This window comes from Sarcophilus harrisii, chromosome 5 (assembly GCF_902635505.1).
Source record: "Sarcophilus harrisii chromosome 5, mSarHar1.11, whole genome shotgun sequence".
Taxonomy (NCBI): Eukaryota; Metazoa; Chordata; class Mammalia; order Dasyuromorphia; family Dasyuridae; genus Sarcophilus; species Sarcophilus harrisii.
The window spans coordinates 227,640,703-227,663,210 of NC_045430.1; the positions used below are offsets into that span (position 1 = coordinate 227,640,703).

At 34.4% G+C, this 22,508-nt stretch overlaps 1 protein-coding gene across 10 annotated transcripts in view; it reads left to right on the plus strand.

The window, feature by feature from the left end:
* ABI1 (abl interactor 1) overlaps positions 1 to 22,508 on the plus strand; it is an 88,700-nt gene that overhangs the window by 45,203 nt on the left and 20,989 nt on the right. For all 10 annotated transcript variants that reach the window (XM_031939839.1, XM_031939840.1, XM_031939832.1 and 7 more), the window contains exon 3: positions 16,520 to 16,696. In XM_031939839.1, coding sequence (XP_031795699.1) covers positions 16,520 to 16,696 — 177 coding nt within the window. The remainder of the gene's footprint in view (positions 1 to 16,519; positions 16,697 to 22,508) is intronic.

Below are 22,508 nucleotides of genomic sequence, written 5' to 3' on the forward strand. Positions count from 1 at the left end.
CTGTTTCATTTTAGTCTTGAAATCTCAGTAGTAACAGATATAAAAAGCATTTCTACACATACTAGAACAGGAAAAGAATTTTATATGAAACTGAATCTCTGTTAATTTACAGCCTTCTTTTAAAAAATGTATATAAATTAAATGTGCTAATTTCAAAGCTGTCTTGTTCTGTTTTCTTGAGAATTTTCTTTTTTCTGTATGTTTAAAAATGCTTTCATAATCCCTTTTTTATGGGGGATGGGAAACAGATAATTGTTTTACTTTTTCAAATGCTACTCTTTCTACACACACAAAAAAGAAAAAAAACATTTTAGCAATTAAGTATCATCAAACAAAATAATCTATACATTTGCCATTATCTAAAAATGTATCATTCTTTTATTTTAGCCCACCAAGGGGCTGGACTCGTTTGGGCATCTGTCATTTGCCCCAAAGGAATTCCTGCTATTGTCTTTTCCCAATTAAACCCTTCAGAACAGAAGCATTCTATCACAGGACCTTTGCTTTCTTACTTAGATCCCTCAATATCCTACAAGTACATTAATGTTTGAGGACTCATTTGTTGCTTCTCCCCTGGTAGTGTTAGTTCTACTTCATCATCTAGCTCAGAGGGTGGGGAACCTCCTTTCTGCCAAGAGTCCTTTGGATATTTATAACATCATTTGTGGATCATGCAAAACTATCAACTTATAGAACTGAAGTTGTGGGAGATTGTTGTACCTAGCTTTCAGCTCATCATCTCCTACAGTTGCCTTAGCAACTGATTTCAAGGAGTGTAGCCCAGATGTTCCCCACTCTGATCTAGGTTCTTTCCAATTATTTGAGTAAATTTACTTTCGTAGTCTTCTGAAAGAGCCCTTTAGCATTCTAGAATTTCATACAGTCAGTGCACTGCCATCTGCACACAGGGCATCTGTAGTTCTCAGCATCCACAAACAGAGTTCCTCTTCAGCCTCAGACTTGCCCTAGATTCCTTTCCCAGCAGCTCTAACATCTGTCAAGGATGCCTCATCATCACCTGCAGTTGCCTTTGACTTTGATACAGTTGTAAAAGGTTTTGAGGTAATGATTTAGAGGTGTCCTTATTGGGACTTGGAGATATTGTTTATATTGCATCAAGTGCTTTTTTTAGCAAGCAGTAAAAATAAATTAGGTTCTTACTCTGTATGTCTTTTAAATTGTGAAAAGCTTAAGATATGTTTTTATTGTTGAATGTTGCTTGTGAAATCCTTGTATCTTGCTAATATCCTTTGATGACCAAAGGATGAGGTCAAAATCAAGTAGAGAGAGAGAGAGAGAGAATATGAAGAAAGAAGAAACAAAGCATTTTCTATTAACTGGACATGATAGTATTTCTTAGAAAACTACAATTCCTTCAATGGATTTGCCTAGTCCTATTCTCTCCTTATTCAGTCAGTGATTAGGAGTTAATGTAGTTGAAGTTATTTTCCATCTCATTCCTCAACAGGATCTCTCCTATATCAATCATACATCTTGGAGCTCATCTCACAAGGAAGACTTCTAAAACCCCCCTTTGCTAGGTATTTCCTATTTCTGGTTTAATGGTTGCTAAAGGTCAGCTACCTATGCTGCTCTCATAGTGGTCGGGGCCATTGGTAAACAGTGCAAGGTAATATTCCTCAAGATTCTGGGACTTGGACTAGATAGAGGCCTGAATTTTTGGCCTAGTCATAACCTGCTTCTTATGACTGACACCTGAAAAAAACTGAGTGAGTGACATTTTGAATATATGAATTGCAATTCATAGAAGCTGCCTTTGTGTGTATTTGTTTATTCAGAGATCCATTTTGCATTATTTTGCTTTATATTTTCCACTGAACTAAACTAGATTGGAGCCATTACAGGAATGGTAGCCCATTGCAGATGTATATTTGCTATGATGGCATATTGTGCTCAATGCTGGCCCAAATTAAATTCCTGCTTAGTTGGATTCCTGTATTAGTAGGAGTATCCACCTAACTCAAGTACATTCAAATCTGGCCTCAGACTTTTCCTAGCTATGGACAAATCACTTAACTAACCTCTGTGTGCCTTAATTTCCTCATTTTTAAAAAGAATGATAACAGTATCTACTTCCCAGTCTTATTGTGAGGAAAAAGTGAGAGAGAATATGTGTAGCTAGACAGCAAAAAATTACTTAGATTGATTCAGTTAAGTGGGATATGTTCTCTCTTGATAAAGATAATCTGGGCCTAGAGTATTTTGTTTTAAGTGGGAGCAGGGTATAATGAATTGATTGATTTAAAAAAAATTTTTTTTTGCAACATTATAGTTTAAGTTAAAAATAAAACAAATCTTTGTAACAAATAAAGTTGTATAACCAGTCTGTTATGTGTGAATGGTATTTGTTTTATTTGAATGTTGTCTCTCTGTATCCTTTGACCAATTATCTATTAGAACATAATTCATTCTTAATTATTGTATAAACTCCCTTAATTTATATCTTTTTGTCTTTAAATTATATCTTTATAGGAGAAAATTACTACATGGTTTTGTGAAAATAATTTCTTTGTCTTCTATAATTTGCTTATTATAGAAGCTTTAATATGTAGATTGTGTATCCATTTGAAACTGTGTTATATGGGATGAGATGTTGTTCTTTTATTATGGATTCATGCATCAGTACTATTTAATAGGGGTTTTGAAAGTTGATCATTAGAAGTCTGTAGCCGCTGCACTATCCAAGTACAAATATGGTTGGAGAAGTAGAGGTATGCTTCTTTTCCCCCTCCATTATCATAACCCGTTCATGAATTAGGTATTCCGGTCAAAATTAATAATGTATGGTGTGCTCTACATGTCCTAATGAAAATCACTATTTCTTATAGTTTTCAGGCCTGAGTTATTCCAAGTTGTATTTCAAGAATTTTTATTACTATTTAAGATTTAAGAAAGAGGGAATCTTGTAAAGAAATCTGATGTACAAATTGTTGTTCAGACTTGAGAGGCTTTTTCAAATTTTTGGGCAAGAAAATAATCAGAGAAGTTATTCTTATACAAACTTTAATTTCAATCAAAAAAATGGAGAAAAGATTATAATTCTTTTTTTTCTGTCTTTCTGATTCTAGAAGTTCTTCTAGGGGGTGAGAACCATTAGGATTTACAAGACTACATCTTAGAATTGCAGTATTTATTTAATACTGTCTTGCTGGCAAAAAAACAAATTTGCTTTGAGTCTGACAGCATCAGCTCTATACTAATTTAAAATTTTTTTTCATGACAATTCAGTAGAAATCATTGTTCTGTTCTGAAACTATTTTTAAGCCTTTAAAAAAACTGCTAGTTTCCCTTCTCTCCACCTGCAGTGTTCTGTGCAAATGAATGTGTTCATTTTCTCTAAAGTGGTTTTGTTTTTCAGTTTGGCATGGAAATAGCATCTGAGTGGCTTTGCTCCTCTTTGAAAGAGCTATACTGTAGTTATGCTTTATTAATTAATGCCTTGAGCTAATTTTAAGACATTTTTCTAGAACTGTATTTAACAGGTTGTATGGAAGAAGGTTCAAGAGCAATATGTATAACTTAAATCTACTGGTAATCCATAATCTTTTTTTAAATCACTAAAATCTTTTTTGCAGTGTTACTAAGAAATCACATCATTGTCCCTTTTAAATTTCATCTTTCTTCTGTTTTCCTCCACTGCTCTTGGGAAAAGTAGGGATACCCAGTTAAGTGAACAGAAAAGCCATAGCAGATGTCCTGCATAATTAGCTTTCATAGAATCAAGACTGTGTTTATGTGTTAATAGGATACTAACAAGAATAAGCACAATTATAAGTGTATTTTGAATTCTTAAACTCTATTTAACTCTATCCTATGACTTTTTCTTTTATGGTCATGGTCAGTGAGGACAGGTTAAAAAAAGCCCTTTTGTGGAAGAACCATTTTCATAGCAAGTGCTGTTTGGGTCCCTGTAAAGGCTGGAATTTAAAAATTCAATCAAAATGTTAGGGCCCTAGGGATTTCATTTGAATATACACCTATTAGATCTCATATGCAAATACATTTTTGGCAGTCAAATATGCTGGCAAACTTTTTTCTTTTGAAAGTTATTCATGGTTTTGAGGGTAAAATAGTGGGCTTAAATTGTAGCAAAATTCAATTTGTGTTTTCCGATACTTTAATTTCTTCCACCGCTTTAATTTCTTCCACCTTGTTTGGGCATATAAAATGCACATACCCAGTTTGGGATTTAAGGTGTTTTTTTTGGGGGGTGTTGGTTGATTTTTTTTTAAGGTTTTAGGGCAGAATGAGGAGAATTTATCATCTTAATCCTCTGAATCTCCAGTAGCTAGGCACAAAGAAGTTAGGTTGTTAAGGGCTAACAACATCATCAAAACAAGACTTTTTGCCAGAAAGGGGAAGCAAAGCTGATATGTGCACCCCAAGGTAACTCCTTTTAATTGCTTTCAAGATAAATGATGAAACAACTTTATAAGGAAATGTTCCATACATAGAAAAAATGATTTTAAATGATGAATAAGAAGCAATGTTGTTATAAGAGGTTTCTTTCAGGGGTGTGTATGTTTGTGTTTTCATAAGTGCCTGTTGTATGTGTTAGTTCTGAGATGAAAAGTTTTTAGATAGGGCTCCTTCCCATTTTGAGCTAAGGATCTAGAGTGGTTACTTGCCAAAGTTTTAAAAAGATAGCAAATAATTGATATAAATTTTTGAACTTTTATTTCTACTAGCATAATAGATTCTTTCTGTGATAAAATTCATTTCTAGCCATTTGCTTTGTTCTATGATTTTAAAAATCCTTACTTATCTCCCACTTTTGCCTTTTCTGGATTTCTCCCTATTCTGAGGACAAATAGTTAATGTCTAGGTGTTGCTATCATATTTATACCTGCATACACACATTTTGTTACTAATCTTTTTTTCTCAAGAGTATTTTATTTCCAGATACACATAAAGTTATTCATTTTTATAAGATTTTGTGTTCCAAATTTTTCCCTTTCCCTTCTTTCTCTCCCCTTTCCCTAAGACAGCAAGCAATCTGGTATAGAAACATGTGCAATTTTCTTATTTGTCATGTTGTGTAAAGAAAAGCCAGACTAAAAGGGGGAAAAAAAGAACATAGGAAAGAAAAAACAAACAAATAAAAAAAGAAAATACTATGCTTTAATCCACATTCAGTTTTCCAACTTCTTTCTCTGAATGTGGATGGCATTTTCCATCCCAAATCTAATGAAATTGTCTTAGATCACTGCATTGCTGAGAAGAGCCAAGTCATATCACATAATCTTGCTTTTGTTGTGTGCAATGATCTCTTGGTTCTACTCACTTCACTCAGCATGAGTTCATGTAAGTCTCTCCAGGCCTCTCTGAAATCATCCTGCTCATCATTTCTTATGGAACATTAATATTCCATAACATTCATAAACTATAACTTAGCCATTCTCCAGCTGATGGGCATCCACTCATTTTCCAGTTCCTTGCCCCACTACAAAGAGGGTTTCCACAACCATTTTTGCTCTTGGGGGTCCTTTTCCTTCTTTTAAGATTTTTCTGGGGTACAAGTCCAATAGAAACACGGCTGGATCAAAGGGTATGCATAGTTTGAGAGCCCTTTGGGCAAAGTTTCTTTTTTCTTTCTTTTTTTTTTCCTTAAGGCAATTCGGGTTAAGTGACTTGCACAGGGTCCTACAGTTAGGAAGTATTAAGTGTCTGAGATCAGATTTGAACTCGTCCTCCTGACTTCAAGGCTGGTTCTCAATCCACTGCGTTACCTAGCTGCCCCGATAGTTTCAAATTATTCTCCAGAATGGTTGGAGCAGTTCACAACTCCACCAACAAAGCATCGTGTCCCAATTTTCCCACTTCTCCACCATTTATCATTCTTTTACTATCATCCTAGTTACTCTGAGAGCTGTGAAGTACTAATCATTAATGATTGACAGTATTTTTTCATGAGTACCAATGGCTTTAATTTAATCATCTGAAAATTGTTCATGCTCTTTAACTATTTATCAATTGGGGAATGACTTTAAAACAAGGCCTTTATCAGAAACATTGGCTATAAATTTTTTTTTTCAGTCTTGTGCTTCTCTTTTGATTTTGGCTGTGTTGGTTTTATTTGTAAAAACCCTTTTAAATTTAATGTAATCAAAATTATCCAAAGCACTTTTCTTACAAAATATTTTTTCAACTTCCAAATTGTGCCAATCTGCTTTGCAACCTATCTTAAAGTAATCTAGGTGTTTTGCATCAAAATTTAATATAGATATTAAATAATATTTATACCTTAAATGTAAATTAGATAATAAATTGTAAATACTGATCACATTCACTGGAAGTGGATGCATTTTGGTACAGTAGAAAGAGTGCTAACTCCCCAGTCAGATTATATGGGTTCAGATCCCTTCTCTGATGGTTATTACTGTTTGATAGTAATAACAGGTTTGGACAAGTCAGTTAACTCTCATTCCTAAACTTCCCCTCCCTTTTTTGGGGACTTACTTTTTTAAATTGTAAAATTTGGGAATTGACCTAATGACCTCTGAGCTCCTTTCCAGTTCTTCATGTAGATTTATTAACCTATGAGGAAAAAGAAGATTTATTGAAATCTACAGTATAGTAACTTTGGTATCTCTCTGGATGAATGTCAGTCATTCAGCTAATAAACATTTATTAAGCTCCTGTTCCATATTCCCAGATACTGTTTGAAGAGGAGGTGGGGATACAAAAAGAGAGCAAAAGCTTTCTAGGAGCGTGCAGTCCAGTGGGAGAGACAGCATGCAAGCCGATATATACAAACAAGCTTATGTACAAGATAAATCAACAGAAGGAAGACATTAGTATTTAAGTTTTAAAAAATTAATTCCCACCTCTCCCAGAATTACATGTAAAAACAATTTTTAGCATTTTTTTTTAAATTTTGAGTTTCAAGTTCTTTCCCTCCTCACTCCCTCATTGAGAAGGCAAGCAATTTAATATACATTATAATTGTTCGTCTGTGAAAGGCATATTTCATATGAGTTAAGTTGTTAAAGAAAAGTCAGATAAAAACAAACCTCGCCAAGGAAACTATTGAAGTAAGGAAAAAAAGTGTGCTTCAATCTTCATTCAGACTCCCTCATTTTTTTCTCTGGAGATGGGTTGCAATTTTCATCATATGTCCTTCAGAATTGTCTTGGATTACAGATATTACAGTATTACAGATAATAACTAAATCATTCATGGTTGATCATCACAATATTACTATTATTGTACACAGTATTCTCCTGCTTCTGCTTAGTTCACGTTGCATCAGTTCTTGTAAATTTTTCCAGGTTTTTCTTAGAGCCTCCTGCTCATCATTTCTTATAGCATAATAGTGTTCCCTCACAAACATATACAACAATTTGTTCAGCCATTCCTTAGTTGGTAAGTATCCCCTCAATTTTCAATTCTTTGCCACCATTAAAGGAATTGTTATAAATATTTTTTGTTCATATAGATCCTTTTCTTTTTTTGCTTTTTTTTAACCTTTGTTGGATTTAGATCTAGTAGTGATATTGCTGTTAAAGGGTTTTATAGTCCTTTAGGCATAGTTTCAAATTGTTCTACAGAATGGTTGAAGGCATTAGTATATTAAGAGGGATTGGGGAAGCCTTTCTGTAGAAAGTTGGATTGTAGTTGGGATTTAAAAGAAGCCTGGGAGGTCAGTAGTTGCTCTGAAGAGGAGGCTTGATGAGGAGCCAGAGAAAACGCTTGAAGCCAAGAGAGAAGAGCCTTTCATGTCTAGGCTGGCCAAGAAGTCACTGTCCCTGTATTACAGAGTATGTATTGGGGAGTAAAGTGCTAAAAGACTGAAAAGATGTTCATTTAACATTGTAATTCTAGAGTTTTAAAAATACTAAAACATGTTTTCACTCCACAAAATTTTGCTGAATATCTGGCTCTTTAACAAGTTAAAGTAATCAGCCAGGAGCAGAGGTGTGAGATATCATGATGGGAAAAAGTCATGCCAAAAGTATAATAAAAATCCAGCCTGTAGTGCTATGTAAAAAGGTGAAGATAATTAGAAAATTACGATTGAGGTGTGGGGCAGCCAGTAGTCACATCCTTCATCTTGGAATTGTAATAAACATGTCTTCCCATTTAAGGATGTGAGAGGAAGTTCTTTTTGATACTCAGTTTGACTACTTAATTTGTGGTTCCTCTTGGGAACCACAGTTAGGTACCAAATTAGAAAAGATCAATTATCAGAGTTGAGAGGGGAATTTACCTTTTTTCCCTCTTCCTCTTCTCAATTTAAACAGCTGAGAATCTGTTCTGGGAATTAGAAATGGAGACTTTATTTGCATATTCTTTACTCTTCTCCTACCCCTTACTTATTTTCCTTCTTTCTTAGTTGAATGGGGGGGAGATGGGGAAGAGTAAATAAGTAAATAAGAAATTCTTCCATTGGGAGAGGGGAAGATACCATAAGAACAATTTTTTCTTGGAATAGTTAGAAAGGGAAGCAAAATATTGTTGCTTGCTGCTTGTTCCTATTTAGATAACCTTTTTTAGGGGGAGGGGTTTATAACTTATATGGTATTGTCTCATTATCTCTTTATAGTCATGCATAACCTCTCTAAATCTTTTTGTGTTGGCTTTTGTGTTCCCTCTCCCTTTCCTTCCCCCAGTGTGTATAGCTGTAGAGCAATCTTGATGAAAAAGAAAATAGGAATGATTTTCATCTCTAAATCTGTATCTGAAATAGACCGTTTTATATTGTATACCTAATTTAATTTCTGGGCCACTCAGTGATTATGCTAATTTAATGGCTTTACTATTCTTTTGGCTTACCTCAAAAGCTTTCTAATTTTCTAAGGATTCTATTCTTTATTATTGAAAAAGTTTGAAAGTATTGAAAAACTTCAAAGTTTTTAGCCTTATAATGGATTACATTCAACATGTTTTGGTGTTCCAGGCCCTTCAAATCCTTTTAATTATACTTTTGCTGTTGTTCAGTTGTTTCAATCATGCCTGACTCTTCATGACCCCATTTGGGATTTTCTTGGCAGAAATACTTGACTGGTTTGTCATTTCCTTCTCCAACTCATTTCACAGATGAGGAAACGGAGGCAAATCAGGGTGAAGTGACTTGCCCAGGGTTTCACAAATTCTCTTTGTTTAGCCTATAGTGAGTACTTTGTCTGTAAATAAACGTTGAGTATATTAAATTAAATTAAACCCAATTAAAAGTTAGTCTTATTATCTGCAGTTTCTAATTTGGAAAGTAGGTAGCTAAGAATGTGTCTGGCAGCTTAAAGTGAACCCATGGCAGAATCATGAACAGAAACCAAGTTCAACTCTAATTCTTGAAATTTCATGCTATTCTAGAGACTGCTTGTGTTCTAATGTCATTATAACATATCTTATATATAAAATTCCAAAGCCAAACCTCTTTTGTTTTAGTCTGGAGAAAAAAAAAATTAAAACTCTACTCTTCATTTAGGACAAATTGTCTCTAATCTAGAAATTGTTGCTGTTTCTTGGCACTCTCTTTTGTTTACAACCTGCCAGGAACCTTTCATTTTGAAAGTTATATCTTTGGTGGAACCAGTCAGATGCACCTGGTGATTGTTCCTCCTTTCATAAAATACCTGATCTTTGTCAACGTGCTTGGGAGTTATGACAAACATGGTACACCTTTGTAAAAGGATGCCAAAATCCTTTAGGCAGCCCTTAAAGCAAGCAGATTCTGCCTCTGTCCTTGTCTCTCCAGTGAATGTAATGAGACCTGTCTACTTCACTCTATTTCCTCTTGTCTCTTATGGCAGATAAAGAGCCTACTAGCTAGATTATTAGCCTAATTCTTCAGAGATCCCCATTGATAACCTAACAAGTAATGACTTCATTTGCTTTCTCTCTGTACTTTGGTATAATTTTCTCAGTGGAAAAAACATCACTACCCTCCTGACCCTAATAGAACCTACCCATACCTTAGACACTTTTAGTGTCCTGTATCTGATGCTGAAATCTTAAACTTTGAACAGAACATAGAATACATCTATTCTGTCAAATTTATGCTAACTGTAATGATGACACATTTAGGTGGTACTTTGCAGTTCTAAAATGATTTGAATATATGTTAAGATTGTATCTTACTGTGGTTCTCAGACTACTCTCCTTCCCCCAGTATAAACAGGAAATACCATTGCAAAGGGGAACCCAGAAGCTGTGCACTAATCACCCTAAAAAGCAAAAGGAGCATAATTTATACAAAATTCATATCCTGGTAATATGTGTTGAGTCTGCACAAACCATCTAAGTACTACTATTCTGGCCTTTCAGACAAAATCCAGATCTCACAGTCCCAGACTTGGAGAACATCAAAAACATGCTAAGTTTGAGTTGATATGGATATGTTAATGAACTAACCACAGGTTGCTACAAATATAATTATCTGTGCCCTTTCCCTCCCCAAGTTCTTCCCCTGCTACCTGCTTTCCTTCATCATCTTGTTACTGGTACCACACTGCCATTTGCTTTGTACCTCTTGCTGCTTGTCTGTCTTTATGGGCTTTCCCCTCATACCTTCCGTATTTAGTGTCATTGCTCCCTCTTTCCCCAATGCCAATTGTAATCTTTCTCAAGAATACCCAGAGAAGTGGGTGTGCCTGTTCCCCTTTAATGATTTTGTAATTTCATAAATTATAAAATGAGCGTAGTGAAATGAGCAGAATCAAGACAATGAATACAGTAATCCCAATATTGTTTAAAGAATAACTTGGAACGACTAAGTTATTCAGAGTATTATAAATGCTCAAATCACTTATGAAGGACCTATGAACAAAGTTGCTATCTACCTCCACAGAAAGACCTGATAGAAGTATGCATAATATTGTTTCATATACATTTATATGTGTTTTCTCTTTTCCTCTCTCTGTCTCCATCCCTCCCTTTCTTCCCCCCCTTTTTTCTTTTTCTTTTTTCCTTCCTTTCTCCCCCTTCCCTCCCTTTCTCCCCCTTCCCTCCCTTTCTCCCTTCCTCTCTCTCTTTCTCTGTCTTTGTCTCTTTGTTTTTCTCTGTATCAATGGTGGCCTTCTTAAGTGTGCAGTGGGGAGGGAGACAGATCAGAACTTAAAATCTAAGAAAAAAATTAATTTTACAAAAGAAAGCAATTGATAGGACAAAAAGTCACCTAAAGGAGCATGGTGAACTCAAGTTGGCTGCCACACATTACAAATGAAGAATTGTATAGGGAAATTAATAAAGAATGTTACCAGAATGATGTATGACCAGGGAGACAAATAAAAGAAAGACCCATCACATAGCAGGGATGTGTTACCTTGGTATCCGTGCTGTGTCCAAGAAATTGGAGGTCATTGGTCAGATAGCTACTGGTAGATTCATTGGAAAAACGGCTGAGAAATGTACTCACTTTGTTTTACTTCTCATTGTGGAATGAGAGATTTTAGTCTTTCTTGAGGGGAACACATGGACCAGGAGTCAGGGAAGATATATTTTGGGGACAGAGAGGTTTTCTTGGTGTCTTGAAACCATACCATATAGATAGCCTACTTTGCCTATGAATAAGGCTAGTTCCTGCTCATCGTCTTCTCCTAGATAAATGTCATTCATAATTATACATGTGGGGTTTTCTTTTTATGTTTACGTTAAAATTTTTTTTTCTTTTTTGGCTGGGCAATTGGGGTTACATGACTTGCCCAGAGTCATACAGTTAGTAAGTGTTAAGTGTCTGAGGTCAGATTTGAACTCGAGTCCAATGCTCTATCCACTGTGCCATCTAGCTGCCTTTTACTGTATGCATTCTTCCCTTCCCTTCTCCCCCTTTTTTCATTTCAAGGAATTGCTTTATATACATACATAATTGCTTTAAGGTATTACTGGGTCAAAGAGTATGCCCAATTTTTTAGCCCATTGGGCCTAATTGCAAATTGTTCTCTAGAATGGTTATATCATCTACATCAATGGTTATATCTATGTACAGTGCTGTGGAACTGTCATTATTAGCTTATCTGATGGGTATGAGCTGGTATCTCAGGAATTGTTTTAACTCTTATTTCTTTAATCAATAATGACCTAGACCATTTTTTCCCTCATATTACTATAAATCACTTTCTTCCTGTTCATGTCTTTTGACAATTTGTCAATTAGGGAGTGATATAATCTTATAAATTTGATAAGGTCAAAATGGGTTCATGACCTAGGCATAAAGAATGAAATTATTAATAAATTAGAGGAACACAGGATAGTTTACCTCTCAGACCTGTGGAAGGGGAAGGTCTTTATGACCAAAGCAAAACTAGAGATTATTACTGATCACAAAATACAAAATTTCGATTATACCAAACTGAAAAGTTTTTGTACAAACAAAACTAATGCAGACAAGATTAGAAGGGAAGCAATAAATTGGGAAAATATTTTTACAGTCAAAGGTTCTGATAAAAGCCTCATTTCCAAAATATATAGAGAATTAACTCTAATTTATAAAAAATCAAGCCATTCTCCAATTGAAAAATGGTCAAAGGATATGAACAGACAATTCTCAGATGAAGAAATTGAAACTATTTCTAGTCATATGAAAAGATGCTCCAAGTCATTATTAATCAGAGAAATGCAAATTAAGACAACTCTAAGATACCACTACACACCTGTCAGATTGGCTAAGATGACAGGAAAAAAATAATGATGATTGTTGGAGGGATGCGGGAAAACTGGGACATTGATGCATTGTTGGTGGAGTTGTGAACAGATCCAACCATTTTGGAGAGTAGTTTGGAACTATGCTCAAAAAGTTATCAAACTGTGCATACCCTTTGATCCAGCAGTGTTACTACTGGGATTATATCCCAAAGAGATTATAAAGAAGGGAAAGGGACCTGTATGTGCACAAATGTTTGTGGCAGCCCTTTTTGTAGTGGCTAAAAACTGGAAACTGAATGGATGTCCATCAGTTGGAGAATAAATTGTGGTATATGAATATTATGGAATATTACTGTTCTGTAAGAAATGACCAACAGGATGATTTCAGAAAGGCCTGGAGAGACTTACACGAACTGATGCTGAGTGAAATGAGCAGGACCAGGAAATCATCATATACTTCAACAACAATACTATATGATGACCAGTTCTGATGGACCTGGCCATCCTCAGCAACGAGATCAACCAAATCATTTCTAATGGAGCAGTAATGAACTGAACTAGCTATGCCCAGAAAAAGAACTCTGGGAGATGACTAAAAACCATTACATTGAATTCCCAATCCCTATATTTATGCCCACCTGCATTTTTGATTTCCTTCACAAGCTAATTGTACAGTATTTCAGAGTCTGATTCTTTTTGTACAGCAAAATAACGTTTTGGTCATGTATACTTATTGTGTATCTAAGTTATATTTTAATATATTTAACATCTACTGGTCATCCTGCCATCTAGGGGAGGGGGTGGGGGGGGGGTAAGAGGTGAAAAATTGGAACAAGAGGTTTGGCAATTGTTAATGCTGTAAAGTTACCCATATATATATCCTGTAAATAAAAGGCTATTAAAAAATTTTTTTTTTAAAATCTTATAAATTTGGTATTTGAAAAAATGAAGTTTTTATCAGAGAAACTTGCTGTAAAACTCCCCCTCCCGGTTTTTCTGCCTTCTAATCTTTTTAAATTAACCAAACCTTTTTAATTTAATCAAAATTAGTCATTTTACATCTCATAATTCTCTGTCTTTTTTCTGGTCGTAAATTCTTTTATACATAATCTGACAGCTAAACTATTCTTTGCTCTTCTAATTTATGGTATCAGCCTTTATGTCTAGATCATGTACCCATTTTGACCTTAACATAGCATACCATGTGAGATGTTTTGTCTATATCTGGTTTCTGCCAGATTGTTTTCCACTTTTCTTAGTCAGATAGTAAATTCTTGGCTCAAAAGGTGGGATCTTAATATTTATCATTCACTAGTTTATTATGATCATTATCTACTATGTATAGTATACCTAATCTATTAAAACTGGTCTCTACTGTAAAGGGCTGAAACTCTGAATAGGTGCACTGAAATCAAACAACAGAGCACTTAAGGCTAATTACCTATAGGACAATACTCTATTAGCATATGCTTGGGAAAATGGCCCTTCTCACTATTCTGTGTTGGCTGGATTTTTTGGTGTATACAGATAATCATAAGAGGGATTAGGGGGTGGAGTTAGACAAGCCAGAGTCACTTTGGAGGAGAAGGAGGAGAAGGAGGTTGGTAGGTGGAGAGCTTGTGGCAGTTTTGTCTATTTCCTTTACTTCTTCCCCTAAAGACCAAGGACTTTTGCTGATCCTGACTCTGGCTGATCCTGAGGTCAACAGGGAGCTAACCTGGACTTCACAGTCTACCACTCTTTATCTTTTATCTAGTACTAGATTCCCTTGATGTTCTTGAACTTTTGTTTTTCCAGATGAATTTATTATTTTGCTAGCTCTATAAAAACAATTTTTGTTGGTTTGATTGGTATGGCACTGAATAAACCAATTCAGGTAGAATTATCATTTTTATTATATTGGCTTGACCTAACCATGAGCAATTAATAATTTTCCATTTGTTCGGAAAATGTTTGTATAGATAATGTTTTGTAATTTTGGTGCTGTCTTGGTAGGTAGATTCCCAGGTGTTTTATATTCAGCTATTTTAAATGGAGTTTTTCTGTCTCTTATCCAGTTTTATTTGGACATTATCTAGCATTGATTCTTTTACTATTATACTTTGCAACCAAACTGGTTTGCTCTCCTGTTTTTGACCTTTCCATTTCTTTTCTAAGTCACTGTTGTTCTAGTTATTCACTCTCCTGACCTGTGTCATCTTTGACTTTTCACTCTCACTGTTCATGGTCTCTTGCTAAATCTAACATTGCCAAAACTTATATAAGATTCCTTCTTTCACCCGACATTGACCATCACTGGTACAGGCTTTCATTGCTTTACACACTTGGATTATTAATTAATGTTTTAGTTTTTCTCTGTCTCAAATTTCTCCCCTATTCTTCACTCAAACTGTCAAAATGTTCTTCCTAAAGTATATGTGACCATGTTTCCTATTCAGTAAATTCCAGTGACTGCCTATTACCTCCAGGATAAACTATAAAATTGGGTTTGGCATTCAAAGCCCTTTATTACTAGTCTCCTAATGACTTTTTCAGTTTTTTTTACTTTTCATTTTTCATCCCTTCCCTCATCCCATATTTTTTTCAATCTATTGGCGTGGGTTTTGCTGTTCTCGGAACATAGCGTTTCTACTATCAGCTCCATGCATTGTAATTGGCTGCTTCTAATGCCTGGCATTTTCTCCTTCTTTATCTCCATATTATGACTTTTCTAGTGTTCTTCAAGTGCCAACTAACGGTGCTCTTTCTACAGAAATCGTTTCTCAGTGCTAGGGCCTTCCTTCTGTTGATTATTTTCAGTTTATTCTCTTTGTCTTGTTTGAACATAATTATTTGCATATTAGAAGATTGTGAGGTCCCTGAAATCTCAAACTGGTTTTTCCCTTTCTTTGTATACCTTGTGCTTAGCACAGTACCTGGCCTAGAACAGAAGCGCTTACTAAGTGTTTTTTTTGTTGTCACATAGACAGTTTCTCTTACCATGTGTTGTATCCTATACTCATTTGTCCCCTAATTCAGCAATGAATGGAGGAAATGTCATTTTCTCAACTTTGAGTCTAAGTTTAGTCATCATTAGACTTATTATTAAGCACCATTAAACCATTTTCATGACATCCTACTCCTGGTATACCTCTTAAAATCTCTAGTGGCTTCCTGTTTAACTTCTTGTTTCAGAGATATCAATGATCAAATAGGAAGATATGGAAAGTATTTTATTAGTTATGTAATAGTACTGGCCACATGAATGATGCTAAAAATACTTTAGAGTCATAGAATTTTAGAAGTGAGAATTTAAAGATAATTTAGCTCTATCCTTTATTTTACATTCCTTCATCCTATATTTCGCAGGTAAAGTGACTTGCTTCAAATAATAGACTTTTCAAGATTCTCACTTGCATGGTGGGAATGACTGGAATTTTTTGCCTTTAATCATTTCATTGTTTTAGATTTTTGCGAACCTCTTAGAAAGAAAACATCCTTGCTAGAAATTATTTGTGACTTAAATCTTTCCAAACAGAATGTACTTTTAAGCCCATTTTCTTCATTCACTTGTGCTTTGGGAAATACTTGTGTTAGCTTGTGTCTGGAGTCACAGGTACCTAAAGCTCTGGAATAGACCTATAGAATATAATAATGTATTTTTTACTTTGCCATGTAAACTTGGTCAAATGAGTACTGTATATGATGTTTAGAAGTTTTTAATTGTTCTAGAAGCACATCTATGAATGTTTTGAAGAAAGAAAGCATTTCTCTATATTTAAAGATTTTTTAAAAAATATATTTTAGATGAAAGTAATTTGTTCCAAGAGAACTTTGATCTTCTGCTTTCTCTTCTTTCTCTGGCTGAGTGGGCATCTTTTTTAACAGTGGTTTTTTTTTTTTTTTTTTTTTTTCCTTTGTCCATTTTGAAATATAGACTGTGGACATTCATAAAGAGAAAGTGGCTCGGAGAGAAATAGGTATTTTGACAACAAATAAGAATACATCCAGAACTCACAAAATAATAGCACCTGCAAATATGGAACGTCCTGTAAGGTACATTCGAAAACCTATAGACTATACAGTACTGGATGATGTGGGCCATGGTGTCAAGGTAAGCATTTCTATAAACTACATGTTTGTTTGAAATTTTTAAGATGATGCAGATTACAATGATGGTTTTACTAGACAATTATTGTTCATGGGTAACATGGTATATAGAATACTTATGAAAGCGATTCACTAACTTGACTAGCTGTATTGACTTATATTGGGTTAAATTACTTATTCTGATATTTAAGAATTCTGTTTTGCCTCGGTTATTTATCAAGTACACATTTTAAAATGAATTGTTATAACCCATTTTTATGACAGTGGGGACTATGTAACTTTTAATGTGTTGTGTCAGTTTTTCATCCTTTTGTAGTATCTCTTTTTTTGCATCGCCAAGGAAACATGGTGATGTGTTAGTTGCATCACATAAATTATTTGTCTATCGTTTAACGTTGCTTTCTTTTTAGCTAAAAAAAACTTTGGAGAGAGATTATTGGAATGAATTCCCTTGCCATCTGTACACATTTCTTGAGAGGTGGAGAGGGACAAAACAAAATTAGGTGCTCAAAGGATTAAGTTTCTGATGAATCATTCATCATTTTATGGCATTTTGAAGAATAATTTTAGCCAATCTTTATTCAGGGTAGATTAACCCAGTGTAATTTTAGAGCCTTTTCTTTTTTTTTTTTTTTTTTTTTTTTTTTTTTATTTAATAGCCTTTAATTTACAGGATATATACATGGGTAACTTTACAGCATTAACAACTGCCAAACCTCTTGTTCCAATTTTTCACCTCTTACCCCCCCCCCACCCCCTCCCCTAAATGGCAGGATGACCAGTAGATGTTAAATATATTAAAATATAACTTAGATACACAATAAGTATACATGACCAAAACATTATTTTTAGAGCCTTTTCTTACAGGGCTATTTTTTTCCTTTTCATGTCCAGGTGATTAGGTCAGTCTCGATTGTTTTGGGGATTATATATTTTCTCCTAGAACTGGGAGCTTTTAATAGAATTTAAAGATTTATGTTGTAGATTTCCTGTCTTATTTCCACTCTCACATGGAGTTTTTCAAGATTTCCAGTGGGTTTTCCCAAAGCTGGCATTGAGTAGTATTCTGTCCCTCATTCTGCACAATATTTTCCCTGTTCTGATTTGAGGATTACAGCACTTTTGACCACTACTACTGCTACTACACTAGTCATCTCAATGTATTAGAAGAGTGAAAAGTCAATGCTCCTCACAGAAACTTAGGGATTCCTATCTTGAATGTCTTTTTCAATACTTCTATTTGCAGGCCCTTCTCTTACCTTATCCTTCCTCAACCATGAATAGTTGAATTGTGTCCCCACCTACCCATTGATACTTAATGTGTCTATATCAGTGGTCCTCAAAGTGTAGTCCAAAGAATTGTTGGGGGTCTCTGAAACCTTTTCAGAGGGTCTACAAATTCAAAATTATTTTTTATTTCTAATATAGTAAATAGCTATAAATATAACCCATGTGAACAAAAACTCTTTGAACAGATCCTCGATAGTTTTTTTTTTAACATGAAGATACTGAGAACAAAAGTTTGAGAACCACTGTTCTATATGATTGATGATGGCATGAATGCATAAAGCTGGTAGTTAAATGTAATTCCCATTGTCGAGAGAAACAATGCAATCTGTTTGACATCTTTATATTTAAGAGTAATATAATCAGATCTTCAAATGAATAAGTCCTGTATTCTACTTATATTATTTTAGACTTTAATTTAAATAAAATTCTCACTTTGTATAGAAACTGGAATTAATCTTCTTATCTTCCAGTAAATTGTTTTTTGTTATCCTAAGATAAAAGTTCTCTTTGTTTATAACCTGGAAGTCTTAGTCAGTTAAAAAAAATTATTATAGAAGTGAGTGGTTTCTGTAAATCTAAAATGTGTTAAATAAGTTTGATATGTATATTTTATTGATTGACTCAAACTGTATTTTACTCTGTAGGTACTATTTTACATTACACTTGACTCTTCTATCATGTAGTCAGATTTGTATTTGAAAATTTTACTGTAAAGACATATGAACTCTTTGTTGGCATTGTCTCAGTTGAGATTAATGTACTTCACAAATGTGCCATATATTAAAGAACCTAGTTCTTGATTAGTGAATTTGATTCTTATTTTCATAGGACTATGTTAGTTGTAGGGAGAGAGCGAAAGTTTAGGGGTAATATAGCTATAAGATATAGATCAAGGGCTTAAGAGAACTTCAATGTTGATCTTGGCTCTTCAACTGTGTAATGAGGAAACTGAAATAGGTTATAAATAAGTTTCACCTAATATCACAAAAGTAAGATCAGAGCTGAATTTTGAAACCAGGTCCCCCAGTTCGAGCCACAGTCTGTTTCATTGTACCATGATGCTACCTTTCAGCAAAGTTTTTGTCTTACTGGGGAGAAAGAATGTGTAGCTGAAGTAGAAAACAATCCCTAAGTAAATTAGAGAGGTTCAAATAAAGTGAAATGGGGGTGGATAACACTTTTTTTTTTTTTTTTTTAACTGAGCTGGAAACTGCATTTAAGTTGGACTAATTTAGGCTGCTAGGGAACTCAGAAGATTAAGGGAAAGCTGTTTGAGAAAGAGTAGGCAGATATTGTATTGTGAGGGAGGTAGAGAATGTTGGTAGTGGACAAATAGGGCAGCTTTTGCCTATGGATTGCTTTTCTGATTCTTTTAGCTTATCATACAAGTAGCACTTCATTTCTTTTGTTCTGTTGTTTTGTCCAGTTCCTGTTCTCTTGAAAGTTAATTTTTAGCTGTCCACCGTATCAAGAGCACACTACTGATAAATGTGAAGACCAGAAAGTTATGTTATGTCAGTCTTTATGCAGTTTATATATCTCCCTTTTACCCTCCCCCCAAAAAACCAAACCCATGATATTTTTTCACTTAATGATGTTTATATTTAAATTTTGGGAGTAATTAACTTAAATTCTTTTAATATTCATTTTTACCCATAAAATAAAGATTCTATTGTATAACCGTACCTTTTTCAAATTTAGTTAGAAAAAGTATACATACGAGACATATACCTCTGTTTGGAATGTAAAGACCTTGACAGTCTGATCCCAACTTGCCATTCTAGCCTCATATATCTCATATGTATCTTGTTCATATTATTGCACTCTATAGTCCTGCAAAACTGATCATCTTAAGTATTCCTCATACATAGAACTCCATTTTCTGTCTCTGTGCTTTTGCTTTGCTTAGTGATTTAATTTCCCCCACTCCCCAGAAATCTTTTCTGATTCTTCTCAATTGCTAGTGCCCTCCCCAGAAACCCATGCAGCAGTATGTTTGTGGGCATGTGCGTATGTGTAGAGACAGACAAAATTTATCTTAACTTATGGATGATAAGCTCCTTAAGAAACCTAACTATTGAAAACTTACATAATTTTCACTGAATAAATGCTTATTGATTTCTTGAACAAATACATAAATTCTTTTTAAATTTGTAGAAGCTAGCAGTTATTCTGAATAAGCATTTTTTCTTCTGACATTTTTATTCCCAGGCTTTTCCTCCTAAGGGAATTAGAAAGTACTCTTGAAGAACATTTTTTTCCCATGGAAAATAATTATTGAAATAAATTTAAAGTGAAGATCATTTGTGAATTGTTGGTTCTTAGAGGGTCTTGGTTGTCTGCAAGTCAGTCATTTAAAAAATCAATATCCTTAACTGCAAGTAAACTAGGGAGATTAATTAAAAATTGTTATCCTCCTATTACGAAATTATGTTTTAGAAAATTAAATGAATCAAACGTTTTCAATTAAGACACTTTATTTTTGCTTCAACAATTCTCTTAAATCAAATATTTCTGTAAGAAATTTCTAGTTGGAATTTACCAGGGGATAGATTGGGTTAAGCTGTGTGATTCAAGGCAAGCAACTTTAGTATCTCAGCACATCTCTGTAAGACTCTGAGTTGCATAACATTTGTAGATCTGTTTGATAAAGGGAATTTCCTCTCTTGAGATTTCCCCATACCAATGAAATCATAGATTGTGACCAAAGCATCTGTTGTGTGCCAGGTACTGTGCTAAATAATGGAGATTTAAAAAAAGAAAAGAAAGCCAAAACAGTCTTTACTCCAACATGAAAATTAAGAACATAAATAAGCTTATAAATAGAATAAACACAAAGTAGTTAAATACCAGATTTAGTATAGAAGGGGAAAATATTTTGGAGCAATCATAAGCTATGGATGTTAACCACGTTGTTATATTGTTATGAAGCACATAATTTTAATAAATCAATCTAGTGTAAGAAATTGATCATTTTAAAATTTGTGCTTGTTAAAAGTTTATATAGGATTATTTATGTAAATAATTTTGATTTCTACTGTTTGGAGAATGAAAGATCTTTTTTATCATCTAAAAAACAGTGACAGGGTATCTAGGTGGCATAATGGATAGGGCACTAGCCCTGAAATCAGAAGGACCTGAATTCAAATTTTAACACTTAACACTTCCTAGCTTGTGTGACTCTGGGCAAGTCACTTAACCCCAATTGCCTCAGCAAAAAAAAAAAAAAAAATAGTGACATACTAATAGGACTGAAATCTGGGAAAGGAATTTGATCTGATAATTGGGTTTACTTTTTCTTCTTTGTTATATAGATGTTTGTTACTGTCAGTGCTTAGATATTATAAATCCATTAAAAAAATAAAAAGAGCACGTGGTTTTTGGAAGCATTTTATTTGGAAACAAACATGGTTCAGTGTCTTGAGTTATAGTATTTAGCCTTCTTTATTCAATATTTTCTTGACAAACAGATATTTGAGTCATCTAGAAGCTATACTGAAGACAAATAAAGAATATGAATATCAAATATAGGTTCCATAATGTATTCACTTCATTGGCATAGAAATAATAATTTGTGTATCTCACTGAAACAAGTCTTTTTTCTCCTACCCCTTCCTTTCTCTTCTGGTAGAATATAAATAACTGATTGAGGGTTTCCCCTACGTGTAATTTGTAACAGTTTCTTAGTCTGTAACATTCTGGGAGAGTTTAAAAGAGCTTTGTGGAAGCTGTGTCATGGAGGGGGGAAAACACTCACCTAGAGTAAAGGTGTTAGCATGGACATTTGGAATGAAGAGTGGACAATGAAGCCCTTTCTGCCTCCATCCTCCAGCTTCTGGCTTTCTCTTTTCATTCAGCTTTTGTTTAGTGCGCTTTATGAATTTGGGGTTGCAGGGGACAGGATTGGCACGTCTACTGTGTAATCGGTCTTCATAGAGCTTCAAGGCAGCCTCTGCTCTCAAATTCACAGTCTAAAGTGAGAGTCAACATGCAAATAAATCGCTGTGTGACATAATGACATAAACTGCTCAAAGATGAAGCAGTTGACCAAGGAAAGGCATAGTGTTAATTGGGATTGAGAAGGGCTTCCTGTAGAAGGTAGAATTTACTTAGAACTTGAAGGAAGCTGGAATATGGAGATAAAAAGAAAGATCATTGTAGGCATTAGAGATGGCCATTTAAAATGCGTGGAGCTAGTATGTGGAGTGTTATGTTAAAAGAATAGCAGGCAGGCCAGAGTCAGTGCCTTAAAGATTGTATTGTGGAATGAGAGGTGGAGGAAAGGAGGATTAAACTGTAGGAAGACTAGAAAGGTGGTTGAGGAGAATGAGTTTATAATAAGGCTTTAATTATTGAACAGAATTTTTATCTTAGAAGTGGTAGGAAACCACAGGAATTAACCAAGTAGGCTGTCTCATTATTAGACCTATATTTTAAGAAAAAAAACCTTAGTGGCTGCATGGAGGATGAACTGGATTGGAGAGATTTGTGGTAGGCAGACTCATCGGCAGGTTGTAGCAGACCAT